The 13,989-nt window shown below is 37.8% G+C and overlaps 1 protein-coding gene across 9 annotated transcripts in view; it reads left to right on the top strand.

Moving 5' to 3' along the window:
* The window catches only part of LOC126272063 (putative methyltransferase DDB_G0268948), a 125,497-nt gene that overhangs the window by 106,665 nt on the left and 4,843 nt on the right, over positions 1 to 13,989 (top strand). For 7 of the 9 annotated variants that reach the window (XM_049974600.1, XM_049974598.1, XM_049974594.1 and 4 more), the window contains 3 exons: positions 3,242 to 3,452; positions 4,778 to 4,893; positions 4,968 to 5,108. In XM_049974600.1, the coding sequence (XP_049830557.1) occupies positions 3,242 to 3,452; positions 4,778 to 4,893; positions 4,968 to 5,108 (468 nt within the window). Of the gene's footprint in view, positions 1 to 3,241; positions 3,453 to 4,777; positions 4,894 to 4,967; positions 5,109 to 5,275; positions 5,365 to 6,138; positions 6,434 to 13,989 lie in introns of those variants that run through there. The other 2 variants (XM_049974601.1, XM_049974602.1) reach the window with 2 other exon arrangements.

The following is a 13,989-nucleotide window of genomic DNA, read 5'->3' as shown; positions in this document are numbered from 1 at the left end:
GTATTTTACCCCTGCCACCTTTAGAATTTGAAAGAGAGTATTCCAGTCAACATTGCCAAAAGCTTTCTCTAAGTCTACAAATGCTAGAAACATAGGTTTGCCTTTCCTTAATCTAGCTTCTAAGATACGTCATAGCGTCAGTATTGCCTCACGTGTTCCAATATTTCTACGGAATCCAAACTGATCTTTCCCGAGGTCGGCTTCTACTAGTTTTTCCATTCATCTGTAAAGAATTTGTGTTAGTATTTTGCAGCTGTGACTTATTAAACTGATAGTTCGGTAATTTTCGCACCTGTCAACATCTGCTTTCTTTGGGATTGGAATTATTATATTCTTCTTGAAGTCTGAGGGTATTTCACCTGTCTCATATATCTTGCTCACCAGATGGTAGAGATTTGTCAGGACTGGCTCTCCCAAGGCTGTCAGTAGTTTTAATGGAATGTTGTCTACTCCTGGTGCTTTGTTTTGACTCAGATCTTTCAGTGCTATCTCAAACTCTTCATGCAGTATCTTCAGTGCTATCTGAAACTCTTCATGCAGTATCGTATCTCCCATTTCATCTTCATCTACATCTTCTTCCATTTCCATAATATTGTCCTCAAGAACAGCGCCCTTGTATAGACCCTCTATATACTGCTTCCACCATTCTGCTTTCCCTTCTTTGCTTAGAACTGGGTTGCCATCTGAGCTCTTGATATTCATACAAGTGGTTCTCTTTTCTCCAAAGGTTTCTTTAATTTTCCTGTAGGCAGTATCTATCTTACCCCTGGTGAGATAAGCCTGTACATCCTTACCTTTGTCCTCTAGCCATCCCTGCTTAGCCATTGTGCACTTCCTGTCGATCTTATTTTTGAGATGTTTGTATTCCTATTGGCCTTCTTGATATACTGCGTTTTTATATTTCCTCCTTTCATCAATTAAATTCAGTATTTCTCCTGTTACCCAAGGATTTCTACTAGCCCTCGTCTCTTTACATACTTGATCCTCTGCTGCCTTCACTACTTCATCCCTCAGAGCTACCCATTCTTCTTCTACTGTATTTCTTTCCCCCATTCCTGTAAATTGTTTCCTTATGCTCTCCCTGAAACTTTGTACAACCTCTGGTTTAGTCAGTTTATCCAGGTCCCATTTCCTTAAATTCCCACCTTTTTGCAGTTTCTTCAGTTTTAATCTACAGTTCATAACAATAGATTGTGGTCAGAGTCCATATCTGCCCCTGTAAATGTCTTACAATTTAAAACTTGGTTCCTAAATCTCTGTCTTACCATTATATAATCTATTTGATACTTTCTTGTATCGCCAGGATTCTTCCATGTATACAACCTTCTTTTTATGTTTCTTGAGCCAAGTGTCAGCTCTGTGCAAAATTCTACCAGGCAGCTTCCTCCTCCTTTTTATGTTTCTTGAGCCAAGTGTCAGCTCTGTGCAAAATTCTACCATGCGGCTTCCTCTTTCATTTCTCTCTCCCAATCCATATTCACCCACTATGTTTCCTTCTCTCCCTTTTCCTACTCTTGAATTCCAGTCACCCATGACTATTAAATTTTTGTCTCCCTTTACTACCTGAATAATTTCTTTTATCTCACCATACATTTCATCAGTTTCTTCATCATCTGCAGAGCTAGTTGGCATATAAACTTGTACTACTGTAGTAGGCATGGGCTTTGTGTCTATCTTGGCCACAATAATGCATTCACTATGCTGTTTGTAGTAGCTTACCTGCACTCCTATTTTTTATTCATTATTAAACCTACTCCTGCATTACCCCTATTTGATTTTGTATTTATAACCCTGTATTCGCCTGTTCAAAAGTCTTGTTCCTCCTGCCACCGAACTTCACTAATTCCCACTATATCTAACTTTAACCTATTCATTTCCCTTTTTAAATTTTGTAACCTACCTGCCCGATTAAGGGATCTGACATTCCATTCTCCGATCCGTAGAACACCAGTTGTCTTTCTCCTGATAACGACATCCTCTTGAGTAGTCCCCACCCGGAGATCCGAATGGGGGACTATTTTACCTCCGGAATATTTTACCCAAGAGGACGCCATCATCATTTAACCATACAGTAAAGCTGCATGTCTGCTGGAAAAATTACGGCTGTAGTTTCCCCTTGCTTTCAGCTGTTCGCAGTACCAACAGCAAGGTTGTTTTGGTTAGTGTTACAAGTCAATCATCCAGACTGTTGCCCCTGCAACTACTGAGAAGGCTGCTGCTCCTCTTCAGGATTCACACCTTTGTCTGGCCTTTCAACGGACACCCCTCCTTTGTGGTTGCACCTACGGTACGGCCATCTGTATCGCTGAGGCACGCAAAACTCCACACCAACAGCAAGGTCCATGGTTCATGTACATCATTATAACTAATTCTGCAAACGATCCATGCAACATGAAACTAGCTAACTATCTACATAACTCTTGATGTCACAATAACCTCTGCATATAAACATTACAAGTTTTTAACATTTTCAGTTCTTTTAAAAACATTTAAAATTATTCCTTTTTTCATATAAGTGGTTTCAGTAGTACATATTTGGTTAAAAATTAAAACTGTATCCACGACACTATTGTATTGGCAGCAGCCACAAACACTGGCACAACAGACAAGAAAACAGGATACATGAACACATATTGAACACCAATTGTGTGTGTCAAGTACACTCAGCAATAGTTGCTAAGTTGACCTCATGTATGAAAGTCAGTTGTGCTAAGCACAGACAGTTTGAATGTATACTGTAAGAACAGAACAAAACTTTTATATATTTCACAGGAATTATTTTACAATTGTGTGATAAAGACACAAGTATGTCATAGTCATTGTAATGAACTTCTGTGATCTTTACATATTGGATGCTAGAGAAGTTCTGCATATTTCAATGTTTTATATTTATTCTTTAACAAATGATGTATTTTTTGGACCTGGCAGTGTTTCAAAAATAAATGGACCTATTCTCATTCCAAACTAGTTACCATTAAAGAATATTTTTGTAACTGTGACAGGAAACTAAATAAAAAATGAAGTTGGCAGTCCTTTATGCCAACACAATGTTGGAGTTAGACAAATAAAATTTTAATTATAATTGTTATTTCCTCCTGAAGCTTATTTTGATAGTACACAACATTTCAATTTTCATTTCAGTTTTGTGTTGCTGTAACCATTGTAGAATTTTGAAAGATTTTTTGTCTTAGTATTAAAAAAGTTGAAAGAGTCATATTTTAAAGTCCAATCCTTTTTAAAGGGTGGGCTCAGCAGAGAAAATAACAAGTCCATCTGGTAGCGTTCAACTTGTAACAGCAGGACAGTCATGTCACTGGTTTGATATGAAAAAGTTTTATGCTGAAGTGGAGAGGCTCTTGGTACCTGGAGGAGTTCTAGCTATATATGGCTACTTTTTGCCAAGGCCACATTTCCCAGGAAAATCAGAAGACTTATGCAGTGTTGTAGACAAGGTGAGAATTCTGTTATTTAGTGTTTCTGTCCTCGGTGCACACTGCACAGCAAAATGTATCAGTTTTTTTAAACCCTCTATTTGCCTCCCATTGGAATACATAAGTTTGAAATTTGGGTCAAAGGTGCCAATAACCTTCCCCTGTAACAGTGAAAAGCATAGTGCCTCGTGATGTCACCCTCAGGCTCATGACACTTCAAACACAGTTCAGAAGGTCATGTGAGGTGTATTCTGTCCAATGTCTTGTTGATATGTCACATGATGGAAAGGTTGTCACACAGTCTCTTGCCCACATTTCGCTACTTCTTGTGATACCTCTGCTACATAGGTCAGTACTGCGACACCCAGCATTGAAATAAAATATTTTTTTGTATGGGTGGTGAGGAAAACATTTCACACACACCACCTCTCAGAACTGGCACAAAAAGCCCTTAGGAGGTAGTACAAAAGTCAGTAAAACCACCCCTTTCCCTGGAACGTTGATTCCCACACATTTTGCAGTTGAAAATGACAATTTGCAATGCATTGAGCAATGGGACAATATTCTTGATAACTTTTAACATTGTTGAGAGTGCCCCCCCCCCCCTCCCTGGACAATCCAACCCTGCTCTGACAGCCTGAGGTTATATTCCATTGAACATGATCTGACCTCTTGGAATAAAGTGCAACTGCAACATCTGGTCTGGTATTCAGGATGAAATTTGAATGCGATCTGAAGCAGCAATGGTTGCTTATGCTTTTTTGGCCCTCCTGTTTCACACCATCCTGTTGCATGATCACAGAGGGGTGCAACATTGACAAATGAATGAATAAAGTGGCAAATGCCCCCTCTAAGACACCACAGCTTGACAATACCTTCTGTGCCACCCACACACTTAAGCTGATTTTGTTAAAAACGCACCTGTCAAAAACTTTGACACTTATTCAACTGAATGGTGCCTTGGAGTTGCTCTAGCTTCTGAGGACAGGCAACCCCATCTAAGGATTATTGAAGGAGTTACCTACTTGTTCATTTAATCGCACGACATCTTGCAAGGTATGACTTACTGCCACAAGAAATCGCTCCCATTGAGCTAATCTCCTCTTTCCTGTGAATATTTTGATGAGGCTGTGACCATCTTACAATGAACTATATGAGAATGACTCACAGCATCCTACTGCATTGTGTTTTATTTTTATCTTGACAATATTCAACTAATTATTAATTAGTGTGAGTATTTACAGAATGATGATGTACAGAACTGCATGAGAACAATTCTCAATACCCTATTGCATTACATAAAATTTTATTTTGGTCGATGTGAATTAAACTCTTATAATTTTCAGTTTTACAGTGATGTTCTGGGGAAATATGTACTTCCAGAGAGTAAGAAAGTATACATTGACAATTACAAAGGAGGTGATTTTATGCATTTTCCATTCACAAAACAACCAGTTATAAGGTGAATTTTTATCTAACACTGTATGTGTTGTGTATAATACCCAACTGTTTTGTTGATGACCTCTTTTTACTTAGGGATGAATCTGTCACAACTGAAATTGATGCTACTGTTGCTGATCTTGTGGGATATGTAAGCAGTTGGTCAGCATTTCAGAATTATGTGAAACTGGAAGGAAAGACCCAGGGAGCAATGGTCCTTCAGAAATTTGAAAAAGAGTAAGTATTTAAATGTCGTAATGTCAATGGCTGTAAGTAAGTGAGCATAAATATGCATCCACACCTTGGTTTACAATGTCAGTTTGGTTTATAGGCATTATTATTCCATTTTCAACACCACTACTAAAAGTTGGAAATTAGTGATGCACACATATTTCCTGTTGCAGCTGTTATATATACTCAGAATTAATCTGATGCTTTGTTACTGAATGTAACACTGAATTAACTTTTTTGACTGATTAGCGCTCTGTGTGTACTGGAACAGGGCACAAATGTGGGCTGTGGTCTTACTAACTGCTCTATTGAGGTATGTATCATACTCCAAACCCAAAGAATCAACCAGCCAATGTCTTTCTCCTAGCCTTTCTCTGAAGACACCCAAACAGGAAAGAAGTCAACAATCAATCGCAATTCAGTGTATACTTGATTGCAGATGTAGAATTCAGCTGCAGTATGGCTGTCGTCAGTGCATATGAAGTGAATCATGTAGACTCAGCAGGCATGTAAGTGAACATGTAATAATACATGCATTTAGTAGCCTCTTGAGTTTATATGACTCACTTCATATGCACTGATAACAGCAACTAATAGCTGAAATCTAGATCTGCAATTAGGTGCACACTCAATTGTGACTGATTGCTGACTTCTTCCTGTCTGAATTACATCACAGCCACTGTGCGCAACATTTCTGATGGGCTCCAGCCTGATCCAAAGACACTCTCCTGAACAAATGTGGTTTTTCCTGAGTGGCTCTCTGGATAAAAGTGACGTGTCTAAAAGGAAAGACTCTGGCCACAAGTCCTAGTCTAGTTCACAGTTTTCATTTGCTGGAGTTTATTGCTACGTCAGTTAATGTTACTCAGAAAAGTATAAACTTAATTGTGACTAGATGGAAAATTTTGATTGCTATGCAAGCATTTGTGAGAGAAAAAATCATAGTTCACTTCTGAGCTTGAGAACCATGGGATACATAGACATATGAACCTGCAGTTATAGCAGAAATACATTGAAGGTTTTTGTTCTTTTTCAGAGTAGAAAAGAAATTTACATGGATAGATTACAACACCCTTATAATGCTGTGGCATTTGTGATACAAAGGACTCAGAGAGTGATCAGGAAAGGAGGAGGACTCAGAAAAATACATCCTTTTCAATGATGCCCACATTATAGTAAGGCAGTTGGTCATGAACACAAAGATATCGATATGCATTTTAAATTGTTACAAACTCACAGCTTTGTATTATTTGGAAATGCTGTAGATAGTGAAAGTGCAGATACATAGAACAAAGAGGTAGAAAATAATAATACTCACAGAAAACAGAGAACTGAAATCATTAATTATTAATAATACTGAAATTTTGTGATTAACAGCATAATACTTTGATACATATGACAAGATGTAAAATTTATAGTAATGGAAAATGCATAAAATAAAAATGTGCTGATTAATCTGATCGTAATCTACAGAAATGGAGAAAAGTTCATAGAAAGTGTTATCTTTGCAGTGATAAATCTGAGGGGCAGAGAAGGGGTTCATTGGTGTAGTTCCACAAGGTTGGATTATATGTCTGTTACTGTTCACATGTGTAAATTATGCTCCATTTAATGTACTACAAGCAGAATCTGCATACAGATACAGAGGTAGTATAACTAGTCATAACAGTTACATCATCAAAACAATAACATTTCTTAAAGACTTATTAAGTAGTTTTCTGCAAATTCTCTCTGCCTTTACTTTAAGGAGTCATACTCAGCTTCCTACATAAATGGCTGCATCAGAAATTATACATCTATCAAAATGACAGTGAAAAAATTGTTGAGCAACAACAAAAATTCATGCCATTCTTTAACATTATACATGTTACAAGTTTGTAAATGAAATCCAGCATGGAAAAGAAGGAGTTTTGTTTGTGTTTTAAATGTAAGAAAGATTCAGTGAGATTATCAAAATTCATGAGAGGGTTTTTTGCACCTCTTGAGTTCTGAAATAGTGTCAGGAGATGATGCTACCCTAGCTGCAATATGTCTTTGAAGATCCATATATATTAGTGTGCTGTCCAAAATTCAGTAACCTGCTGTGACTTAGCTATAAAACCAATAGGCAATGGTTTGTCTGGCCATGATGCTCAAATGTCAACATTAAAATATGCTGAGCAGTTAGGTGCAGATCATAGAAGTAAACTAATGTATTTTAGAATCATAAACAATGACTTAATCATTGTGTTTAGAGAGAAATTACAGAAAGACAACTCGGGAGAAATTTATGAAGCAAACAGTGTAGATGGAAAATTTAACTCTTCCTTAAACATTTTTCTACACCACTCCCTAGTTAAGATGACAAAATACCATCAATGTTTGAAACTCTGCTACATCTATTATTGTAAAATCCTCAACTGTGCTATGCTCCAAAGATTAAACACTTTAAGGATGAAATGAAAATGATTTGTAATGGGAAACAAACAAAATGGTAATTCAAATGAAACTGAGCTCTCAGAAAATAGCTCAAGCAGGATTGGTGATATGTTCAATGATTAGTTCCTCACAGTAGCAGCAAACATTGCACCCACTAATAAACAAACATTTATAGCTGCCATGCAATACGTGTGCAATCACTTGCATGCACCACCAACAGTCTTTCATTTAAAAAATACAAACCATAAGGAGATTACAAAATTCATTAAGCCACTAGAAAGTAGTAATTTTGGTTGATTGATTGCACTTCTACCTGAATCCTCAGATCTTGCATTGATTTGATTCATTTACTAGTAAGTTATCTTTGTAATAACATGGGTATATTTCTTGACAGACATAAATATACCATAGTCACACCCATCTATAAAACTCTAGTTAAAGATCCAGTTCACTCCTGCCAATCTTTTCCAACTTTTTTGATAAAGTGACATATGATAGATTACTGGGCATTTAAATAAGTAGTACTTGTTAAGTGCTTCTCATTTAGGCTTTCTGAAATGATTCACCACAGAGAAAGGAATACAAGACCTCAAAAGTGAAGTCCTTGTGGAACAAAATGAGAAAAATTATGATGTTGGTATAGTTTGTGACCTTGCCAAATCCTCTGATTGTGCTTATCACAAAATTCTACTTGTCAGTCTAAAGGGTTATGGCATTAATGACATCCCTCTGTCATGGATTCAGTATTATCTCCATAATGGAAAGCAGAGGGTCTCATTGACTGTGTCATATCATAGCAGTGGAACTAACCTCAAAATGGAGGAACATAACAAGTGATGTCCCACAAGATTGGCACTGAGCTCACTCCTGTTTTTAACCTACAGGATGATCTTTCAATTACTTTTAAAGAGTGATTCAAAAACTATAATGTTTGCTGATGACAAGCTCAACGTTAGCAGGCACAGCTCAGATGAAAGCTGAACAAGCCTGCAAGTGGTTCAGAGCAAGGATTCACCTTACCTATTGCAGCAAAACACATGCCATGACATCCATAGTGAATAAATTCGCACCTATTTCTCATAACACATAGCATCTCATTGAGCAGCCTACACTGATGCATTTGTCTGTTAGGTGGTACAGTATTTTCTGCTGTGATGATGATGTCTGCTTAATGCAGACTGGATTTTTCACAATGCTGCTGTACAGCTGCCATGTTACATAGAGCATATGTTCATGATGTCCGCAGAGAAACTAATTCTTTCTCAAGCTGTTTTGAGGAAACTGTTTGGTTAAAAAAATGTGATTTCACACCTTGCAGTCTCCCATCCTCACATACTAAAATTATTTTTCAAGTTGAAAGTAGTCATATCTAGTTCCAGTAAAAACTAAATGGGTTTTATGTAGTGGACGTATGTTGTCCCATGCAGCACTGAAAGATGCGGATATAGACTATCGCATATTTACTTTTGCGATAGATATTTCATATTGTTGTCAGCAGTGAGAAATTTTTATTCTTAAGACAAGACAAGACGCCCTCATGAACCATGGACCTTGCCGTTGGTGGGGAGGCTTGCGTGCCTCAGCGATACAGATGGCTGTACCGTAGGTGCAACCACAACGGAGGGGTATCTGTTGAGAGGCCAGACAAACATGTGGTTCCTGAAGAGGGGCAGTAGCCTTTTCAGTAGTTGCAGGGGCAACAGTCTGGATGATTGACTGATCTGGCCTTGCAACATTAACCAAAACAGCCTTGCTGTGCTGGTACTGCGAACGGCTGAAAGCAAGGGGAAACTACAGCCGTAATTTTTCCGAGGACATGCAGCTTTACTGTACGATTAAATGATGATGGCGTCCTCTTGTGTAAAGTATTCCGGAGGTAAAATAGTCCCCCATTCGGATCTCCGAGCGGGGACTACTCAGGAGGACATCGTTATCAGGAGAAAGAAAACTGGCGTTCTATGGATCAGAGCGTGGAATGTCAGATCCCTAAATCGAGCAGGTAGGTTAGAAAATTTAAAAAGGGAAATGGATAGGTTAAAGTTAGATATAGTGGGAATTAGTGAAGTTCGGTGGCAGGAGGAACAAGACTTTTGAACAGGCGAATACAGGGTTATAAATACAAAATCAAATAGGGGTAATGCAGGAGTAGGTTTAATAATGAATAAAAAATAGGAGTGCGGTTAAGCTACTACAAACAGCACAGTGTATGCATTATTGTGGCCAAGATAGACACAAAGCCCATGCCTACTACAGTAGTACAAGTTTATATGCCAACTAGCTCTGCAGATGATGAAGAAATTGATGAAATGTATGATGAGTTAAAAGAAATTATTCAAGTAGTGAAGGGAGACGAAAATTTAATAGTCGTGGGTGACTGGAATTCGTCAGTAGAAAAAGGGAGAGAAGGAAACATAGTGGGTGAATATGGATTGGGAGAGAGAAATGAAAGAGGAAGCCGTCTGGTAGAATTTTGCACAGAGCATAACTTAATCATAGCTAACACTTGGTTCAAGAATCATAAAAGAAGATTGTATACATGGAAGAATCCTGGAGATACTAATAGGTATCAGATATATTATATAATGGTAAGACAGAGATTTAGGAATCAGGTTTTAAATTGTAGGACATTTCCAGGGGCAGATGTGGACACTGACCACAATCTATTGGTTATGACCTGTAGGTTAAAACTGAAGAAACTGCAAAAAGGTGGGAATTTAAGGACATGGGATCTGGATAAGCTGAAAGCACCAGAGATTGTACAGAGTTTCAAGGAGAGTATAAGGGAACAATTGACAGGAATGGGGGAAAGAAACACAGTAGAAGAAGAATGGGTAGCTCTGAGGGATGAAGTAGTGAAGGCAGCAGAGGATAAAGTAGGTAAAAAGACGAGGGCTGCTAGAAATTCTTGGGTAACAGAAGGAATATTGAATTTAATTGATGAAAGGAGAAAATATAAAAATGCAGTAAATGAAGCAGGCAAAACGGAATACAAACATCTCAAAAATGAGATCGAAAGGAAGTGCAAAATGGCTAAGCAGGGATGGCTAGAGGACAAAGGTAAGCATTTAGAAGCTTATCTCACTAGGGGTAAGATAGATACTGCCTACAGGAAAATTAAAGAGGCCTTTGGAGAGAAGAGAACCACGTGTATGAATATCAAGAGCTCAGATGGCAACCCAGTTCTAAGCAAAGAAGGGAAAGCAGAAAGGTGGAAGGAGTATATAGAAGGTTTATACAAGGGGGATGTACTTGAGGACAATATTATGGAAATGGGGGAGGATGTAGATGAAGACGAAATGGGAGATACGATACTGCGTGAAGAGTTTGACAGAGCACTGAAAGACCTGAGTCGAAACAAGGCCCCTGGAGTAGACAACATTCCATTATAACTACTGACGGCCTTGGGAGAGCCAGTCATGACAAAACTATACCAGCTGGTGAGCAAGATGTATGAGACAGGTGAAATACCCTCAGACTTCAAGAAGAATATAATAATTCCAATCCCAAAGAAAGCAGGTGCTGACAGATGTGAAAATTACCGAACTATCAGTTTAATAAGTCACAGCTGCAAAATACTAACGTGAATTCTTTACAGACGAATGGAAAAACTGGTAGATGCGGACCTCGTGGAGGATCAGTTTGGATTCCGTAGAAATGTTGGAACACGTGAGGCAATACTGACCTTACGACTTATCTTAGAAGAAAGATTAAGGAAAGACAAACCTACGTTTCTTGCATTTGTAGACTTAGAGAAAGCTTTTGACAATGTTGACTGGAATACTCTCTTTCAAGGGGCAGGGGTAAAATACAGGGAGCGAAAGGCTATTTACAATTTGTACAGAAACCAGATGGCAGTTATAAGAGTCGAGGGACACGAAAGGGAAGCAGTGGTTGGGAAGGGAGTGAGACAGGGTTGTAGCCTCTCCTCGATGTTATTCAATCTGTATATTGAGCAAGCAGTAAAGGAAACAAAAGAAAAATTCGGAGTAGGTATTAAAATCCATGGAGAAGAAATAAAAACATTGAGGTTCGATGATGACATTGTATTTCTGTCAGAGATAGCAAAGGACTTGGAAGAGCTGTTGAATGGAATGGATAGTGTCTTGAAAGGAGGATATAAAATGAACATCAACAAAAGCAAAACGAGGATAATGGTATGTAGTCAAATTATGTCGGGTGATGCTGAGGGAATTAGATTAGGAAATGAGACACTTAAAGTAGTAAATGAGTTTTGCTATTTAGGAAGTCAAATAACTGATGATGGTCGGAGTAGAGAGGATATAAAATGTAGACTGGCAATGGCAAGGAAAGTGTTTCTGAAGAAGAGAAATTTGTTAACATCGAATATAGATTTATGTATCAGGAAGTCGTTTCTGAAAGTATTTGCTTGGAGTGTAGCCATGTATGGAAGTGAAACATGGACGATAACTAGTTTGGACAAGAAGAGAATAGAAGCTTTCGAAATGTGGTGCTACAGAAGAATGCTGAAGATAAGGTGGATAGATCATGTAACTAATGAGGAGGTATTGAATAGGATGGGGAAGAAGAGAAGTTTGTGGCACAACTTGACTAGAAGAAGGGATCGGTTGGTAGGACATGTTTTGAGGCATCAAGGGATCACAAATTTAGCATTGGAGGGCAGCGTGGAGGGTAAAAATCGTAGAGGGAGACCAAGAGATGAATACACTAAGCAGATTCAGAAGGATGTAGGTTGCAGTAGGTACTGGGAGATGAAGAAGCTTGCACAGGATAGAATAGCATGGAGAGCTGCATCAACCAGTCTCAGGACTGAAGGCAACAACAACAACAACAACAACAACAACAAGACAATACCTACAATGTGTTATCTGCAATAATATGTTAAAACCAGATTAATGTAAGAATAAGTGCAAACGTGTCTAATAATGTTCAGTATTTGATGTGACAGGAATGAGTGGCTTTCTCTCTTTGAGTGATATTAATAGACAGGGACAAGTACAGCTTTTTCTTTTATTTAATTTATTTATGTGAAATAAATTCATCTTTGGACTTAGTGACGAGAGAGAAATTTGAGGTGTCACAAGGCAATGACCAGTGATTCAGGATAATTCATATTCTATTTTTCAGTGTGATTAATGGCATTCTAAATCAAAGAAAATAATGAAAGGCCATTCTGAAGTAAATATAAAAGTGTTTTTGATCCAGATGAACCTGAACACATCCCTTTAGTAATGGTAGCTTTTTAAAAGTGTCATGCACCTACCTACTTGTTTTTCTGCGTATGTCTTCAACATTAATTGATAAATTTTTTAGTTTAACCTTGCTGTTTTTCATATGAGGCATAAACATCTTTCCTGTGAGTGATTACATCTTTCTACTTCTTCTGCTACTACTAGTACTACTATTACTGCTTGTATTACAATTAATAATGTTATTTCTTCCATCCATAGCATTTCAGTTTTTCTCCTCTGCTGTAAGCCTATGTGTTTTTGTGGACATCTAGGATCTTGAAATGTTGAGTCAGCATATTTTTCTGTCTTCAGCATGTTCACTACTGTATTTATTTTCACTTACTGTCGCTTCTCAGGAATCAGTAGTACTGCCATTTTTCACTGTGACAAAGACGCCTTACAGTTACTCCGGAATTGGTATATTCCACACTTTTTTCCCACTGTGATTCCAATAGAAGTAATGATCTCTTGTGATATCCATTGATTCTCTCAAAATCATGGAAGCAGCAATGGATGTGTTACAAGATCCTTTAATCATCTTGTTAGTAGCATAACACTTGTCAGATGGCGTACATTGGCAGCCCATCATGATCACAACTGACTGCAGGGTATATTTTGCTGGTTCAAAAATCCTCATGTTCTGGTGCCACTGCAATAATTGCACTCTTGCATAAGTCACCTGGTGAAACTGAACACTTGGGTTGTAATACCACACAAACTCCATTATATGATTTCAAATAAACATTAATGACCTGTTAGCACCAGAATTAGACTGTAATAATCATACACTAAATGAAAAACCTTGTGTAAAATTCCTTGGAATCTAGTATAACAAGTTAAAATGGAGTTGACACATCGATAAACCAATTAATAAGCTGGGTTCAGCATTATTCACCCTTAGAAGAATATCTCATTGTGCTGATTTAAAGAGATGATTGCCAACTAATTTAGTATATTTTCACTTCTTGCTGTTATATGAAATTATGTTCTGGGGAAGTGTGCGTAAAGTAAATAGACTGTCAAATTAGCAGAAGTGAGCAGGAAGAATATTATGTAAAGTAAATAAATGTACATCTTGCAGAATCCTTTTAAGCATCTTGGAATTATTAGACTCACTTTCCAATACATTTCCTCCTTAATGGTTTTTGCTGTAGACAATAAAAATCAGTTGTAATTAATAACTGAGGTAATCAGAATGCAATACAAAATAATTTCCACACAGACTCAGCATCCTTGTGTTGGGCTGAGGCCAGAGTTAT

This window comes from Schistocerca gregaria, chromosome 5 (assembly GCF_023897955.1).
Source record: "Schistocerca gregaria isolate iqSchGreg1 chromosome 5, iqSchGreg1.2, whole genome shotgun sequence".
Classification (NCBI taxonomy): Eukaryota; Metazoa; Arthropoda; class Insecta; order Orthoptera; family Acrididae; genus Schistocerca; species Schistocerca gregaria.
This window is presented reverse-complemented; position numbering and strand designations above follow the sequence as displayed.